Source organism: Ambystoma mexicanum, chromosome 10 (genome assembly GCF_040938575.1).
Source record: "Ambystoma mexicanum isolate Mex_15411 chromosome 10, UKY_AmexF1_1, whole genome shotgun sequence".
NCBI classification, from domain to species: domain Eukaryota; kingdom Metazoa; phylum Chordata; class Amphibia; order Caudata; family Ambystomatidae; genus Ambystoma; species Ambystoma mexicanum.
The window spans coordinates 1,533,203,424-1,533,222,867 of NC_090932.1; the positions used below are offsets into that span (position 1 = coordinate 1,533,203,424).

At 49.5% G+C, this 19,444-nt stretch overlaps 1 protein-coding gene across 1 annotated transcript in view; it reads right to left on the minus strand.

The window, feature by feature from the left end:
- GCN1 (GCN1 activator of EIF2AK4) overlaps nucleotides 1–19,444 on the minus strand; it is a 1,783,851-nt gene that overhangs the window by 390,115 nt on the left and 1,374,292 nt on the right. Inside the window, exon 41 of the mRNA XM_069619734.1 lies at nucleotides 9,124–9,320. Within this exon, the coding sequence (XP_069475835.1) occupies nucleotides 9,124–9,320 (197 nt within the window). The remainder of the gene's footprint in view (nucleotides 1–9,123; nucleotides 9,321–19,444) is intronic.

Consider the following 19,444-nt stretch of genomic DNA (forward strand, 5'->3'; position numbering starts at 1 on the left):
ACGACGAGACCACCGGTGGAGCCCTGCTGAACCGTCTCACCACTTTTCCCGATGACAGAGGAGATCTCCAGTCCAGAGAGTCTTCTTCCTTTGACTGGTGGGGATAACCAGTTTGCCCGTCTTTTCGCCTTCCTGGACCATCTCGTGGCCGCCTTGCCCGTGCCAAGCACCCCGGCAACCGGAATACCACGGTTTACCACCACCACCGCAAAGAAGAGGGTAGTGACTTGTAACCGGGAAACTCCGCGGCTGGTTTCTTCCCTGGCAGTGCGACGACCTTCATCTTTCCTTCACGTCGAGACCTCCTCCTCCTCTGGACGAAACACCGACTTGCACCCGCTATCAGGAACAACTGCCCCTGCTGGAGCGTTCTTCCCATTTTCAGGTACTGTGTCCCGCCTGGCTTCCCTTGCGACAGATCGTTCGGGGTGACAGTAAATCCTCGACTTTCTAACCTGGGTTAGCCTGGGGCCTGTTAACTAACTTTTCCTGACTTGATCTCAATCTTTTGTGAACTATCTACAAAGACTCTTGGGCATAACCCCACTGTGTGATCCTGGACACATTTCGCTTGCTCTCTCTAAGAGTGGGCCTGGCATTTGAACTTCCTTGCTCTCCAGTAGACTTTGCCTAACCTGCCTCACTGTGGTTCCTTTAAAGGTATTGAAATTGTGTGCTTCCATAACTTTGCCTTTTCCCTCCCCTTTTCTATAACTTATTAGAGAGCTATCTTATGTTAAGCGCTCACCTCTGCCTGGAAATAAGTGGTGTTTCTCACTAAGACGTGTCTAATAAGTAATTAGGGTTGTATATATATAATAGTGACTGTGTGTTGAATTTACTTACCTCTTTTTGTGCTAGTGTAATTTACAAGTGTGTCTTTAAATAAATGATTATATACTTTTATACCAAAGCTCTGGTCCATGTTTGCTTGTGCTACTGTATCTCTGTACCTATTGTGTATACTCTATATACTGCCTAACTCATCTTGAGAGAAGTCTGAATGCTCAGCCACAGCTACCATGTAAATCTGGGTGGTACAGACTGCTACCAAATGTGTTTACTGCCAACCACCTGTAGTCCTAAATCTTTTGCAGTGGTCCCTAAGGGAACTGCACAGGTTTCTGCCTAACAAATACATAGGCTCGAATGGAGGACCCATGAGCCTAGTAAGCACCACATTGAGCTCCCACGCCGGGGCCAGAGCCTTCACCGGTGGGAACGAGCGAAATAGTCCTTTGACGAACGCCTTGACCAATCGATGCGACCATAAGGATGATCGTCCAGGAGATCTGGTGAAGCGGGAGATAGGCGCCAGATGAAACTTGATTGAAGCATGGGCCAGTCCTGCCTTGGCCAATGACAAAATATGGAAGCACCTGCGGAGCAGTGCACGTAGCGGGTCTACCGAGTACGGCACCAAACGGCGAATCTCTTCAACTTGTGTCCGTAACATTTGAAAGTAGATGAAGCTCTGGCCTTTGCAAGCACCTCCTTGCAATCTGCCGGGAGATCGTAGCCCCCAAACTCTAGTGCTGCAGGAGCCAGGACTTCAAGTTCAGAGATCCTGGGTCATGGTGCAGAATCGCACCTCCTCCTCTGGCGAGCAGATCTGCGACTGCCGGAACCTTGACTGGAGGGGACGGCGACATGTCCAGAAGGTCCGGGTACCACATCTGTCTCGGCCACGTGCGACGAGAATCATCCTGCACCGGGACCGTCTGAGTTGATTGACTAGTCGAAGAAGCAACGGAGTGAACGCATACAGAAACAGGCCGTCCCAGGGGGATGAGAATGCGTCCCTCATGCTCCCCGGCTGGGGAAACCTGCTGGCAAACCTCTGGCACTTGGTGTTTGTTGCCGTCGCAGACAGATCGATTAGGGGATTGCCCCAACTGCCGAACAGGTTGTTCACTTGGTCCTGCCAAAGCTCCCACTCGTGGCACAAGCATAGCTCCCTGCTGAGAGTCAGCGACGGGGCCCTTTACTCCTGCCAGGTGGAACGGAATGAGGAACATCATCTGGGCGATGGCCCAGTGCCATAAGCCCTGCGCCACTTGGAGTGTCAGGGATCTGGTGCCCCCCCTGTTTCCAGATGTAAAACATTGTAGTATTGTCTGTGAAGACCCGCACCACCTTGCCCTCGAGGGACGGCAGAACGACTTGAGGCCACAAAACAAGCCTCTGGCGTGAAGACTTCCGTTGTGGGCCCCCCAACCTTCCAGGGATGCGTCTGTCGTGACCCTCTCCTGGTGCTGTGGGGTCTGGAAATCCGTGCCTCCGGACAGATGAGAGCGCACGCCCCACCACCTTATCGCTCGACGGAAACCCTTGTTGAGCGTGATCCGGTCTTGAAAACTTCCAGATCCACCTGGATCCAGCGGGCATCGAGGAACTCCTGTAGCGAGCGCATCCGCAACCTGCAGAGTTGGATGAGGAAAATGCACGACAACATCATGCCGAGCAGAGACTTGATGGCTCTGAACGTGGCGATCTTCAGTGCTAGTAGCCGCTGCACCTTGCCCAGGATGGCAGCTATTCTCTCCACCGACGCCAAGCAAGACACTGTATTGAGCCAGGATCACAGGAACAGTGCGTCCTGCGATGGAGTCCAGCAGGATTTGGCATAGTTCAACGAGAATCCCAGATCCGTCAGAAGGCAAATGGTCCTCGCCATGTGGTCGACAGCGACGTCTCTCGGTCTGTCCCGGAGGAGCCAGTCGTCCAAGTAAGTGTAGACGTGAATCCCTTGCAGTCATAGATGAGCCGCTACCGGCGCCAGGCACTTGGTGAAGACTCTTGGCGCCAACTTCAGTCCGAAAGGAAGGGCCTTGAATTGGTAATGCTTCCCCTAAACAACGAAGTGCAAAAACTTGCGATGTCCTTTGTGGATGTGGAAGTATGCATCATCCAGGTCCAAAGACAACAGAAAGTCCCCCTCTTCCAGTTGTCCGAGCACGTGTTGAAGAGTGACCATACAGAACTTCTGGGACCTTATGTATTTATTCAGTCGCCGCATGTCAAGAATGGGCCTCCAGCCCCCTTTGGTTTTTAGTGAAAGGACCGAATACATTGTTTTGAAATGCAATAGTTTCGAAACAAAAGGATCAAAAAAAAAATTCGAATGTACTTTTTTTTAGGGGCGTCCGCCCCTAAACCCCCGTTTTTGGGGGAAAAAACACAATTTTTTCCTATACGAAAGCCAAAAAAATAAAATATTTTTTTTTTAAAAAAAAGCATTTGTAATTTGTTTTTCCGATCATTTGGTTTCGAAACTATTGCATTTCGAAAAATTGTATTCAAAACTTTGACTGGACACCGCCCCCTGTCTTCTTTCATACGAGGAAGTACCTCGAGTATACTCCGGAGCCTTGGAGTCACCTTGGAACTAGCTCTAACGCCCCTTTCTTTAACATGGCCCGAACCCCCAGAAGCAGCTGAGGGACGTGGTTTTCCTGCCAGGCCAATGGTGGTATTCTGGGACACTTCTGTTGGAACTCTAGCGTGTGTCCGTGGGTGAGAGCGTCCAGCACCCAGTGGTCGGTGGAGATGGACTTCCACACGCTAACAAAGTTTGCCAGCCGGCCTCCCACCGGGGTGACTACCGAAAGGACGGCCATCGCTGCTTTAGCGTGCCCTGGGCACGTGCCGTTTTCGTGTCTGCCTTGATGGCCTGTAGGGACTCATCCACCATCTTCCCGAAAAGATTGTCCCTGTCGAAGGGCATGTCCAAAAACCTGGTTTGGGCCTCCTGTTGAAAGTTGGTGGCCTTGAGCCAGCCACGCCGGCAAAGGCAGACGCCATTTTCCATCTGGCAGAAACCCACGCCTGCGTTGTCCGTGGCCACCGTGATGGCGTGGTCCAATGAAACCACGCCCTCTTGCAGAATCTCTCCGAAGCCTCTGCCCTCTTGTCATCGGGTAGGAAGTCCAGTAAAGAGGCAAGCTTAAACCACAGCTCCCGGTTTTATCGTGCCACCATAGCAAGAGAGTGGCAGGCTTGATGGTCGTCGCGCAGAGGATATCACTCTCCTACCCATCATGTCCAACTTCTTCCCCTCGTTGTCCGGAGGGGTAGACGCAGCAGAAGATGTCGAGCCGGCCGAATTCTTCCTGGCCGCAGCAGAAGCCACTGAGTACGGTGTCGGTTGGGCCTGCAAGCACTTAGGGGCAGAGTCCGGCACCCTGTACTTTTTCTCCATGTGGTCCCTCTTCGCTGGGGTTGTATAAGGGTTCTTCATGAGAGCCAGCCCTTCATCCCAAATGTCACCCAGGAGTGGGATCAAAAGGATGGTGGTCCTCCTCCTCCTCCTCGAGCTGGAAAAGCTCCGACGCCCTGGAGATCATCGCATGGAACGATCCAATCCCATCCGGTGGAGAAGACCCGGGCAGAGGCGACGGGGGGGGGGTCCCCATCCCATCGTCATCCGTGCCCGTCATCCATGCCTGTCTCACCTCCGTGGGGTGGCGGAGAAGGAGGTGAAGGGTGGCAAGGAGGCAGCGAGTGCCTCTTCCTCCTCTTGGCTGGCGGTTCTCCCGCTGCCAGCGGGACAGCAGTCACTGGCGCGCAAGCTTTGGTGTCGTTGACATCCTCTTCTGGATCTCGGATACTAGTGTATGGAGGGTCGAGAGTATGTCCATTGAAAAGTCTCTAGGTGGCGGCTGGGGCGTAGGGATAGGTAGGGGCATAGGGCTATGCAGGGGCGCAGGAGCAGGGTCACAGCCCGTGTCATCCTGAAGCCTTCCATCGCCTTCCTCGACGTAGGGGGAGGTAAACGAGCTCCTCTTCCGAGGAGATATCTGTGCCCTGGAGGCCCTCAGCGTCAGCCCCCCCCCCCTTTTCGCATCCAGAGGGGACGGCTTCAGGGAGATGATTGGGGTCCTCTTCTCCGGGGTCTTCTGAATGAATTTAAACGATGCCTCCTTCCTGGGAGGAAGGGACACCCTCGCCGTTGAAGGGGCGCCCTGCGCGACTGACCCCGCAGCCCTCGAAAGGGACGCAACCACCACCTCGATGGAAGGCGCAGACTTAGTCTGGTGCAGCTGGGCTTTCACAGTCATGCTGGACCCCTTGTCCTGGTTGGCCTTCACGGTCGCCTTGTGGGTTGGGTCCGAACCTCAGTCCCCTTTGGCCTTCTCCGCCGATGGTAGGTCAGACGCTGTACCCTGCTTGGCCTTCTCTGGAGCCACCTTCAGCTTGCCCGGGTGATCCGATTTCTTCTTGGATGAAGATCCAGAGTGTTGACTGGCGACTGATGCCGCTGGGGATGTCGAACGTACCCTGCCTGATGAGGAGACGCCGTAGCGGCGCTCCCGCCGATGGCGGACTTGCAGTGCTTGGCCTTTTGTTTGAACCCCAATGGTAGGGGTGCCCTCAAAGGACAGATGCCCGCTCAGCTATCCCGGATCCGGGAAAGGCATGCTCCTGGGAGCCACCCAGTGCAGAGGCTTTGGCCTGCAGCCATTCCTCCAGCCGTTTACACGGATCCCTCAACGTGCGCTTCGAGAGTTCACGGCAAAATGCACAATCCTCCTCCTTATGCGCTGGATACAGGCAATAGAGGCACTGGGAATGTTTATCGTCCATGTAAACATTCCGCAATCCGCAGTCGGAGCAAAGCTTCAAAAGGGAAGATGAATCCTTCTCCTCAGACATGATCCACACGGTGTAGGCCTGCTGAGTAGGCCTCTAAGAATCTCCTGGAATCCTCCACGAAGAAACTTGATGAAATTCACCTTGGAGGGGCGTTGAAGAATATAAAAACGGGTCCCTGTTAATCGTAAGTAGGCTCGATTGAAAGAAAAATAAGAGTTTAATTCTTCTAAAAAAAGCCAAATCGTAGTAAAAGCTTGAGAGCTAAGCACGAGGTCTCCCAACACTTGAACGTGCAGTAAAAATCTGAAGATCGCTGCCAGAGGAGGGGCTTAGGTGCAGGGCAATCATTGGCTGAGGCAGTATGACCCAGAGCCCAGTGATTGGTTATTAGGAGAAAGACATTCAGAAAAGAAACTGATCTTTCTTTTACAGAGGATTCCTAGCCTGACGTCTGGGAATATTCATGAGCATGAGAATCCATGCCAGTCCGCATGCTGGAGAATACCAGCCCGACCCTCTCTGTTCGGGAGGCACCTCTTCCACAGCACCCTTCAACAACAGGGCTTGCAGTCATTCCTGGAGCTCCTGTTCAGGTTGTATTTGAGCGGGGGGTGGTCTGGCTGGGAGTCTTCACAAGAAGGGTAGACAGTACACCCATTGGATGAGCTGAAATGCCCAAGTGTTGGAGTTCATCTCCCGCCATTGTGGCATGCTCTCTCCAATCCTGCCTCCAACCAGGAAACCTGGGGGGAGAACTCAAAGCGGCTTTGCGGCTGGCGTTGTCCCCACCACTGTTGTCTGCTGGCCTTAGAGGCCCCTACCCCCTACGGTGTGTAGAAAACACCTCTGACCTTGTGTTAGGGGTTTTTGACAAAGTCCTGTTTGTAACAAGACTTTAGAAAGACCACCTTGGATGAACAGGGTTACACTCCTTGGGTTTAGCCTGAACTACCCAAAGGTTTGGTAGCAATGGCTGAGCAGCCAGGCTCAGGCTCAGTCTAGGAGGGAGGAGTGCTGTAGTGAGGCACACAATACTCCGAGAATACACTTAGTTCAAGGAAATGCTTACGCACTAGAAGCTATACGAAATAGGTCTTTTTTATATAAACTAAGGCTATAACATAAGTTAGTTAAGTACTATCACACAAGAATATAATAGGAAAACAGTTGCAATATTCACAGAGCTACATACTTTACAATAGCAATGAAGGGGATAAAACACGATCAAACCACCTGAAACCTATATGCAAACTCATAGAAACTGTTTATAACTTTAGCTTAGCCCATCTCAAATTGTTCGTAGGACTTGGCAGGTCTCCTGCAGAGCCTAAGGTCGCTTTTCCTGCCATCAGCCTCAGACCGTGATGCCCAGGGATTGCAGGTTCGAGCAATTCTCTGATCTCCAGTCAGCGACTAATGCTGGTGCAAAGTCTTCCAGTTGAAAAATGCAAAAGAACTCAATGCAGGTACAGGACTGCACGCAAGTAAGCAGTTTTGGACGACGGCCACCACTGCACAGTGGCGCAAAGGGATTCACTTGCTGTGGTCAGATTTTGCCTCCTATCTCAGGTCCCCTTGATGATAGGACCACGAAATTCACAGTGTTGAGTCTTATAGCACAAGTTGAGGATCCCCAAGTTCAAGGCCTCAACTCAGAACAGCAACGTCTGCCGCATGGTAGCCCAAACTCAGAGCTGGTCAGCCACTAGGCAGTCCAGGACTTGGAGCTGAAGTCGAGAATGGATGTTCCTTCCACTCTAAGGGTCGCAGCTCCTTCACAGGACTGCTCGAGATCTTCCACAAGACTGGTGTCCTCGTGGGTATTGCAGCTGGACATGATCCTTTGCTCCTTCGGTTTCTTCCAGGATCTCTCTAGAGTGGGCGTAGAGGTCCTCTTCTTATCACAGAAGCCAGTTAAGAGCAGCAGCGCCCACTAGTCAATGACAGATCTGGCCCACACACAGACACCCCAGCAGTGGTCCAATCAGCACCACTGGTGGCAAAATTCATGCATACCACTCAGACACACTGAAACCAGTCTGTGTATTGGGACCAACCCACCCCTGGCAGCAAACACACATAGCCCTCCAGTAGGCCACCAAAAGTCTCGGCTTTCCAGGGCACTGGAATTCCATAGAAGGTTTTTCCTGGCCTCAGAGGCCAGGAAGAAGGGTTAAAGACAAGATCATCAAAGGACAAGGGAAAAACCATATGGTACGGCCATGTTTGGACACTAGAAACAGTTGGTAGCCAAACTCGATAATGCTAAAACGAAAATCAACCGAAAAATAGCAAAAAGCAACTGCTGCCACCAGCTTGTCCCTTTAGCACACCTAGAGTAACCAAAAATCCTCTGAGAGTTAGTTTAGGGCAAAGAAAATAAGTGTACCCCATGCTACTGCATTGTAAGATGCATTGTACAATGATAAAAAGTTAGCAAAATTAGTAATAAGGGAAACAATGTTTCACAGTATTGACAGCATGAAGGACATGTCGATTTCCCCAGGACAAATGAGCAAAGACCTGTGTAGTGGAGTTTACGGCTTCACTGCACTGCAAAGAGCAGATCAGATTCAAAAATAAAAGCAAAATGTTCAGGGGTTCATAGAAATGGAAGGAAAGGTGCTGTAAAGAGAAATCTTTCCCAACAGAGACACTTCTTGTGAGAAGAGGAAGACAGGGAATGGCTTCTGGAGTGGGACCTCTCCTTCGCCTTCTTGTGAACCTGTCCTTACTCCAGAGTGGACTTCCTGTCTTGTGTTCGGACAACCGAGTAGCTGACCAAGCCAGCTACTTCGACAGAGTGCAGCAATTTTAGTTTTGCCGCCTGTTGCCTGCAATGACTTCTGGTTCGACCCGCAATCTTCGGTGGCATGAACTGTGCCAAGGCACCAAACGAACATCCCGTGAGGCTCGGTCAGAGCCATCTTAGAGTTGCAGTCAGTGCAAGTTGTGAAACGTGATGGATTTGGAGTGAACATTTTATCACAAAACTTTGAATTTGTAACAATTGGAGGGAGACGCAGTGAGAATTCTCTCACAGAAGTTGTTCCTCGAGCAGCGTGCTGAGAATGTGGAAATAAGGAATGGAGGTACGGGGGGATAGTGACGTGGTAGGTGCAAGACGACCAACGTCATGTCCGGAGTCACTGATCGCCACACAATCAAGACGGATCGAGGTACACTAAGCCCCATGATGAAATGTTTTCCAAGCAACTGAAGCTGGAAGGGATAACTATCTGAGCAATCTGCGGGAGAATGAAATTCATTGAAAATTATCTAGTAAAAATAATATCAAGATCTAAGGTGGTCATGGGACACAGCTGGTCCCATATAAAATGCCTCGGATGGCATCATGGTCGCCCTACGGTGCAGGCACTGAGCCATACGACTTACCCGGAGGCTAAAAAACATGCCATGGGAGATCTATATATAATGAGTAATTTGTGGAAGGAATCTATTAGAAAAGCTCATATTTCCGAGCAATGGATAAAATGTGATCCTACCATGCACAGAATTGTATTGTACCTTCAGAATGCAGGGAATGATGGGCCCCACGTATGGCGTGAATCGATCCCCAAAGGTGATGGGCAGGTAGATGAACATCATGATGTATCCATCGCGGACATGGGATGCAATGTCCACTTTGCTGGCAGTTGCCACAATCTCTGGCATGAGTTTTTCCAGTTTTTCAACACCTAGGCCTGCCATGACTTCAGCCAGACCTTAAAGCAAGAAAAAAAGAAAGGTTCAGGTCACTTATAATAAATCTACACTTATAAAAACTAAACTTACTACAGCAAGCAAGATCCCTTCTCAATAAAAGTCTTCAAAAAATCTTTCCCCATTTCTTTATATCTTGAAAACTGCTTCATTCCCAACTCTCTTCCTGCACTCATTTCATTGCAAGTCTTCACGTCAAGTACATTTGATGGCTCCAACAAATGCATCTTCTGACAACCCTTCTAAAAAAAGCAATTGGTGTATGGCTCAAGTGTTTAAAATGTTACTGAAAGCTCTGCCCACAATAGGTTTATTATTCACAGGGACGTTACTGTGCAATATACAATTATACTGACATTGAGGCAAGCAAATCATGTCCCTGGTGTGGAATAATGTTTAGATGGATTTTCATAACTAGCCCTGTTGGAGGCTTCTAAGGGGCGACCTTAGTTGATGAACAGAATAAGTGACAGAGTAAGTGACAGATCTACCAACATTTGTAAGGTTAGTTTGTACTGAGCAGTAAGGTAGACTTCAGGAGCTATGGGGTGTGAGTTGTTACGGTTAACCCAACATAGCACTCCTATCAAGCAATGCAAGTATACAAAATTAATTACTTAAGTCTTGTTAGGACAGTTTTTCTAAAGTCCACCTTTTAGGACTTTTATAAGACTATCACTTGGGCAATACAGAACTCCAACTCGGCCTGCACCAATCACGGTACTGGTAGGTGGCAGAGCAGCCAGGTTTATTTTAGGAGGGAAGAGAGTGCTATAGGAAGGTACAAAGAACGTGTAGCATACATATTGTATTTTAGTAGTCATTTATATAGCAGCTTTTCCCATTTGTATGGCTCAAAGTGCTTGGTGGTAGGATATATGATGTGACATAACACGCCTGTACACAAGTGTTTCTAGGCACAAGACAAGGAGGGGGAAACAAAGGGAGGACAAAATAATCTTACTAGGCTTTGTGTAATTCAGATCATGCAAGTGCAGGGTAGAGGGAAAGGGAGAAGTGCCAGGCGGGGCAAGAGAAGTGCCAGGCGGGGCAAGAGAAGTGCCAGGCGGGGCAAGAGAAGTGCCAGGCGGGGCAAGAGAAGTGCCAGGGGGTGGAGGGGAGTGAAGTTAACTCGCAATTGCAGGGTTCCACGTAATAATGTCGCCACAAAAATATCGGCATGCAAAAATATCGCCGAAGAATGTGTCGTTTTTTGTGGCGACATTATTGCATGAAACAACCTCCAATTTTTTTATTTCTTTTTTTGGCCCCTGTCACCATATACATGGTCACCCAAATAATATCTCCACAACATTTTCCCGGCGATGATATTTACGGCGACCATATATGCGGCATAATACCTGATACCAATTGCAGCCAGCGGGTGGCTCATAAGTGAGAGAGAGAAGGGACTGTAGGGTTGCAGATACAGACCCTTAGCCCAGAGGCAGTGCAAGGGCAAATGGACATGCAGGATCCTGGGCCCTCGTTCAGAGGGTGACCAGTGCGCGGAGCAGTCAGGTGCATCAGCAGGGGAGAGGAAGAGAGAAAGCAGAAGCAAAAAGGAAGGTCTTGAGTTGCTTCCGGATCCGGAGGTGTTTCTGCTCAAGTTCGAAAGAAGCAGGGAGGCTGTTCCAGAGGGAGAGCCTGTTAAGGAGAATTTTTCATTTTAACCCTGGAGTGAGTGAGGCCTTTTCCTCACTCATGTGTTTTGACCTGATTTGGATTATGTGTTTCCACTGTTTTTGGGGTCTGTCAAACTCCATAGGCTTTTACTTTTTGTATGGTGACGACACAGCACCTTCAGTGCAGTGTCACAGATAAATAATTTCGATTTCTCAAAAGGCTATTGGAGGAAGGTGGGCACAACTCAAATAGTTCAAATCTCATTTTACAGAGGAATACCCTGCACTCTTTTTACACATTAGGAAGCGGCTATAGATATGAATCTCTGCGTTTGCCCTCCAGTGAACATTTACGTATATTTCATATAGACAATAATTCGACACCCACTAGTTACGTGCATTTAAGCATCCAATGTCTTTTCCACTACACACTATTTAAAAAGATTTGTTTTTAACCCACCTTATTAGGCACTGTGTGTACAGTTATTGGTTTGGGCTGTGCCAACATGCTGCACAGCCGCATATGCCAGTTAGGGTGCTTATATCTCACACCTCTGTTAGTCTTAGGCTGGCAGGTGTGGCACTACATTAGGTTACAGTGACCCGTGATCCACTCTAATCGCGGAAGGGTTTGCTCCCTTGAATTGAACAGATGGCGGGCTCGCCTTTCACTCTGAGGCCGACACTTTTTCTGACTTTCGCTTTCAACAGATGGCGCATACGCTAATCGCCTTGTTGCCATGGGGCTGACGTGTCCCGACTACTCCATTTAAATGGCCGACTCGGGACGCGAGGCGTCATGGGCATGGCCACACGTCCGATGTGATGCGTCGCGGCGTCTTACTGGTTGCCCTGGCAACACTCAGTAACAAATGAAGGCACGCGCTCGGCTTAGATGCCACGTCCGCAGTCACAGAAACAGTAGATAAGCTTTTACACTGGAGGCCTTGGCGCAGCTTAGACATTCACAACATCAAGGTTTGTTTAACCACTACATGCCCATACATTTAGTTTCAGAGCCTGCAATTTCCAACGTGATTGACACTCGTTTATCTACAGGAGGTAATTGAATTTCATTTTGTTAACACACACACTGATCCAATACAATTCTGTTAGCACTATAATGCTTTTTTGGGGTATTTGCAGATCTCGCACAGAGAATGACCCGTAAGTCTTGCAATTAATGTACTTTCATTGACCTTGCTCTCTTTTATAATTGTGTTATTTTACTGCATTTTCGACACCCTGCATGATGTTTATTTTTTGTACATTCTCTTCACATGTACTCTTTGGGGAATTTACTTGGGTATGTATTTTATTGGTCTGACGACACGAATTTATTCATTTTGATCATGCTCACTGCTGATGAATTTTTGATAATTTAAATATTGTATATTGAATTCTTTGACTTTATCTGATAAGGCTCAGCCCTGATGAGGAGATTTTCTCCTAAATGCATTGGCCCTTACTGATGAGGCAACAGCTAGCCTCACCTATTTTTGCATTAAAAATCAATTCTTTAACAAAAGAAGATTTTGGAATAGTTTAATCAGAAGTTCATTTGCAATAGAGCTTGAGCATGACCTACTAAAGAGAGACTTATTGTTTTCTGAACTTTTTTTTGATATACTGGTAGCCCCGTTAGGGGAACAAAGTGAGAGCGACTGGCTAACTGTGTGGTTCCCACAGTTTCTTTTTGCGCGTTACTCATAAGGTTTAAAATACTTTTTCGTGAGAGAACTACTGTTCCCACTAATGGTAAAGTGAAATTGACTTTACTTACCTTTTCTCTTTGTAGGTCAAACACACCCCATCTTATGTGGAGTGCTGGGGGCGGGAGGACTGGGGGGAAATCGGGTTACCTAGTAGCCCCTAATCCTACATTCCCAAGTAAAACATTTTATGTTACCCTCACTACTTTAAATGGCTGGTGGCAGTGGTTTAATTTTCCTACCATTGTGCTTTTCTACCGCAAGCTGAATCCTAAGCTGCAATATAGCACCCATGGGTGACCATTTAGTTCAAATGGCCCTGGTCGTCTTTTCTTTGCCATTTTCTATTTGTGAGGTCTTTCTTGGGTTTTACTCTGTGCGTCGAAACAGACTCACGCCCTTTGTCTTTCCTTTGGCAGGCTTCAGCCCACCTCTGGCTGCAGTGTGTCTGGAAGGACAGGATGTGAGGGAGGTTCCCGAAACCCCTGTCCTTTGTCTCTAGGAGTGCCTGAATGCAATAAGTCCTGATTGGCTGGCTGTCCTTTTAGGACAGCCACCCTGCTGTGTGATTGACAGCGTAGGCTGTGCATGAATGGGAGAAACCTGCTTAAAAGGCGAGGGTTTTGGGACTAGAGGCAGAGTCGACCACTAGGAGAAACCATGAACTAAGCTTGCTGCATCCTCCTGGACCTTTGAATTGCCCGGTGAAGCCCCGCTGCTGTGCTGCAACTCCTTTTTTAATTTGACAGAGAAGCTCCGGAAGGGACGACTTCTTCACTTGGGTTAGTGGGACGAACTAACCCAGAGACAACTTCCCTGACTGGCTGCACTTCGCTGCTGCAAGAACTGAGTGCCAGGGGTCGAGAAATCCATAGTCGAGTGCAACATCTGAAATCTGGCTAGAAGCTCCAGGAGTCTCCTAAAGACCCTCCAGAAACAGGACGACCAGAGCTCGAGTCCCCTCACCAGAGTACAGGACCCAAGGAGTGAAGGAAGTCCAAGAGGTATCAGAGATCCGCGATGGTGCGGTTTACCAACAGCTGAAACAGCGAAGTGCTGCATAACCGAAACAAGCCTGTAGCTGCAGACAACCTCCAAATTGCTGCCACAAGAGCACTCCAGACGTCCTCCCTCTTGTCCTCACGATTGAGGCTCTGGAACCAAGGGTCTGCATCACTGCAACATGACAGCATCCAGCTGGACCACTTCTTCAAACCAGAGGTACTGTGTAGACTTACCTCAGTGACTTTGAGCTGCACTTTTCACAGTTGAGATTTGTAGTGGCTTACCTTTATCTATTTTTCACAGGCTTAACAGCTTGCGACCCTACATAATGATTTTCCTTAAACTCTCTAACTTTCTGCAAGACCTCCAAGAAGTGCCTCAGCTGCATAGACTGTGTTCCAATTGACTTTGGCTGTCCCGGCTCCGTGCACTCTTCTAGTCCATTGACTTTGATATTGCTGTCCCTCATATGTGGTAACTTGTTTTGGAATGCTAATTGCTGGGAAAGGCTTGCCTAGATTTCATTGGAAGATTTAAGTGTCCTCACCTAAACCGAGAACCTGTTTAAACTTTCCTTTCTGCAACCTCACAATCTGCAAAGTATAACTAGTGCGATACATAAATGCCATTTCTGTCCTTGTGATTGAAGTCAGCTCAGGGTGTAGGAATTGTGTATGAAGCATATCCAAAAATTATCCACCAACTTGTTTCGATTCTGAAAAGTATCTTTGAAGTATATTTACATTGTGTACCAAATTGCCTTTTTAAAAATGGGCATTTAAAACTTAATGTTAATTAAATAAATAACTATTTATAACTGAAACCTTGAATGCAAGTGTTACTTGTATTGACGAATTTCATTGCTACAGCTCAGATTGACCTCTCTTGAGCTAGGTCTAGCTGCTCAGTCACACTACCAACTTGTGTAGTACAGACCTATATCAAAAGGTGGGTTACCAAATACCAAGATAAGTGTTGTGCAGTCTCACACAGTGTTACTACATCAATTCTTACCCAACACTGGTGGCAGCAGTGGGATTGGCATAGAATGGTTACACCATTTGTTGCACTTGTACCCAACTAAACCAGCCACAAGGCTAAGCTCCACCACAAAGTTAAGCAATTGTAACATGCCAAATATGGTACTTTAATGAGTCAGCTCGGACTGTCTTGACAGAAGAACTGAAAGATGTGTAAAAGCAGGGGTCTGACTCTGAAAGGAAAAAAATGTTAATTGATTGTAAGGTTGTTAAATCACCTAAACTTGGGGGGGCGCTCGAGAGCCCGAGCAAAATTGCTGCGGGAACGTGAAGCTCTGTGCGGGCCTGCCGTCACAGCTGGATATATCCCCTTTCTAACCCTAGGGTGTGCAGGAAAATGTACTCAGGCGAACCAGAACCAGGCAGGCTAAGCGCATGTAAAATTTCAGCCGACTAGATGGCTGCAAAGATGCCTTCAGACGCCATAGATTAATGAGGCCTCCAGCTACAGACACTCCGACGCCGAGACTAGCGCAAGAATACATCTGCCGTCATCACCAACCCGGTCGGGACCGGCAGGATGGCCTCGACACCTGGGTGCTCTGCCGACCTGAGACTCTGCCTAGCCCCATTTCCGGGCTGAAAGCCGCCGGCGACGGAAGGAACGGGAGAGGTCGTCGGTGCGCTGCCCTGCATACTGGGTGCCCCGCTGCATCGAGATGCGCTGCTGAATCCTATGAACTCCACGGCACCTCCCCACCAATATTGGCTTGAGAAGATACTCCCGGCTCATTGACACCAACAGCGCATCAGCACGGAACTGAGCAGATCACCTGACACGCCATGACCACCAGCAGAGGTGAGGAGACACTGGTCGTGCCCCGGCCTGGGAGGGAAAGTGGCACGGCCCGATGTGTGCTCCGTGCCGCCAGGGCCCGGGACCCAGTGCGGCGCACTGAACTGCCTCTCCAGTCACCACTGGCTCATAGGAGGAGTTGCCTGATCCGCGGGACACAGACCAACCCGCCAGCTCAATCCAATTTACGCTCCCCAAGACTGAGTCGTGCCCTCCCCCACTCCACAGTAGGGGGCTGTGGGCGGTGCGACAGCCGCGGCCTCGGGACGGCGAGACCAGGTTCACCCACCCGGGCCCATAGCCCAGTGCAGTGCCCTGGACAACCTCGCCAACCACCTCCGGCCCCCACGGAGAGCCGCCTGTCCCAAGGGACACGGGAAAGCCTGCCGGCCCGGCCCAGCCATGCCCAGCTCGCTCCCCTAAAACGGAGTCGGGCCTATCTGTATAAGACGCTATTGGGGCTGGGGATGGTGCGACAACCCGCGGACTCACCACTCCCAGCTGCACACTCGATCCCCCTGAACCACCTACACCGGCCACCGACGGGTGCCCAGGCTGGTGACTGGAGCCCCAAGATACCGGCACCACTCGCCTGGGCCAAATTGGGAGACCCCTGCCCCGCACTCAAAGGACGCGTCACTGGGTCCTGTGGGGGCCCCTAGGAGCCCGACACCCTGGGAGGGGCGCGGGAGTAGGTACTTGGACTGCCCTCTACCCCGCAAACCGTGTATATGAGCCGGGCGGCCTCAGGGGCGAAAACGGAGGTGCCACCCCTCAGATTGGGCAGGACATTGCGCCTCTGACATTCAGCAAGTGACGGGCACAACCATTACCACCGGCTGAAACCCCAGCTCCCCGCTGGACCACCAAAAGAAGCAGTACAACACCTGGGAGACCACACAGAGCAGACCCACCGGAATAGGATCCCCGAAGTGGATACCGTCAACTAGTGTACGTCAGAGACTAGCAGACAGAGCGGGGCTGCGCACGACATACTGAGGCGCCATAGCTCCACCAAGCTCACACCAACCACGGCGTGGGCTCCGCCCAACCACAGACCGACAACGCTGAGTGGGCTATGATCAAAAGGGACATCTCGTAAACAGCCCAACCTCCCGATAGCGATAGTCACTGCAGTACCCCCACCAAGGCGCGAAACAAGACAAGCATCCTGGCCCCCCAATCCCCACTAGATACCATGGCCACTCCCCCAACGAAGCGACCGCGACAGCTCAGATCACACCCTGTGGTGGGACCAACACTATCCCAGTGGCATAATCTCTGCGCCCAGCAAGGTATCTATATCAACGCGGCTCCCACATGGATGTCAGTGAAAGGCCTCTTGACGCTTGACCACCTACCTACGATCCATCTGTCCGTCACAAGACACCCACTTGGCACGGGTCGTAGACCTGTGCGACGGCCCGAATATACATGCCTTCCCTGAGGCGGCAGAAGCACTGGCCCTCCATGCGGGCCAATGGCTGCAATATGTCACAATCCGCGCTGAGATAACGCGACACACCACTGACGCCTCAAGACAGGCACCCCCGGCCCCGTGCAAAATAGAACTAGAGTACCAGACAAACACCCACCCACGACTCCGGGACTTTTATTCCATGGCCATACCGAACAATGTCGGCAGGAACTCCGCCCTGGCGGCAGCCTTGTCACTGGATTTCGATATCTTTATAGAAACTGGGGATATATATCAATTCTACTCAGTCATTCCCGGAATGTCCCCAACCTTGAAACATAGGGAAATCCAATTTAAAATACAACGCATATATTACACGCCATCCAAAATGTACAGAATGAGACGGAACCCCTCCCCCCAGTGCTGGAGCGGATGCAAAGCACCAGGCACCATTGGCCATGTGTTATGGTCATGCTCCAGAATAACACCCTATTGGGACATGGTATACAATCTAATCAATGCCTACATTCCAGAGGCAACTATTACACCAACCCCGGAAGATCTGATATTTGGGGCCAATTACAAAGAATGGCACACTGACGCATCCGCATGTAGACACCTAAATACGATATTATTCGCAGCGAGAAAACTGTTGATTGTAAACTGGAAAGACATAACTCCGCCCACAAAATCACAGACCGCCGCCTACATATCCAAGATCTGCTCCCTGGAGTACAGTGCACAAAGAAGAATGAACTCAGCCAATGCCGCTCTGGGCCAGAGATTCTGGGCCCTTTTCGATCCCCCCCACTCTCAGGAAGGGGCCATCCCCTCCGGGGCTATGGACACCATGACACCCGTGGTATGTCCCTTAGCTGGATAACGCCCACGTATCCCCACTGCTCTCCCATTGACGCCCATCCGGTGTCCCGACACCCCAAACCAGGCACATTACAAACACCACTAACTATACCTAGCACATACCTGACAACACCTAAATGCACCTGCCCCATATAAGGTCCCCGGATCTAGAGGCTGTTTTATATTGTTTTATACTGTTATCTTTTGGGATAGTTCAAATAGAGGGCAGACTACGAGAAGAGCGTTACAGTTAGAAGGAACGGGTAGATGCATCGATCGAGGAATACATATGGCACAACAATGTGGACCCATTGCAGAAACTCCCCCCAATGGTCTCCGGCAGAGAGGGGTGGACGCAGAAGGGAAGGTCTCTGTAAATGCAGTAGAATGTGCTCTCTATTGTGAAAGATGACATGTCTGTTTTGTTCGTATTGTAACAAAGCAATAAAAAGATCTTACAAAAAATAAAATAAATAAATCACCCAAGCTTGGGTAGTAGTCCTGTAACACCTACTCGTTCAAATAATGTGGAAGATAATGACAAGGATGCTAGTTTAGAGTCAAACTCCAACCTGCAAGAGGAGTCAGAAGAGGGAAAGGAGTCTCCAGAAGGGAACCACCCTCTTCCATAGCCTACCCCTGTACCTCAGTCACTTGCCAATGGGACCAAACGTCTCGAGGCTAAGATTAGAGTTGGAATTTAAGAAACTAGATGTCCAAGGTGAAACCAAACAAGAGGCGGAACTAAGAGAAAGAGAAATGCAGCATGAAATGGAGATAAGATGTACCTTGATTCCGCTTCCCTTTCAGGATCTTCTAGGTCTACTGGTCCCAAGAGGCCTCTTCTGCCTAAAGAAGCAGCAAGTATGTATGAACCTAAACTTGATGTGTTGGATTGGCTGGGTAGGTTTGAATACACCTATGGTCCTCAAGGAATAAGAGGGAATTATTTAATTCCATGGCTCATGTCTAGGCTCCCCCTGAATGGCTGCAATGGAGTTGGGTGCCAGCGAGAGAAAGGATTATGAATCAGTGAAGCTGGCATTAATAGCCAGATTTGGGAAAACTCTTTCTCAGTACCTTAAGGGGTTTAGGACCCTCAGAAAGACTGATGGTACACCTTGGGCTACCTGGGTATGTGAATGTTTGAAAAACTCAGATGGTTGGGTTAAGGGATACAGAGTACACACCATTGAAGGAATGAGACATCTTTTCTTGCTTGAATTTATTTTTGATGCCTGCTCTCCTGAGCTGAGACAGCACTTGGCTGGCTCAAAGGAAATCAATCCTAAAAAGCTAGCACAAGCTGCTGACTTATGGGTAGTCAACAGGGCCACTCACAAGGAGGAAGAAGGGAAGCAGCACAAAATAGAGGGTAAAGCGAATTCTAATCCCAACCATCCAAAAGAGGGCCACAAACATAGCAAGGGTAAATTCCATGGGAAACCTGGTAGGGCTAGTTAACCCTCTGGTACCAAACCAGGAGGTGGTCAACAGAAACCCCCATTCCAGAGAACATTTGGGAAATGTTTTGTATGTGTGTCTGTAAATCATGTGAAAGGGGATCCCAGATGTAGGAGTAAACCTTCAGGGGTCCACACTGCCTCCTTAGCCTTCATCCCAGAGAGAGAAGCACAAATGGCAAGTGTACACTTTCAACTATTGGCTGA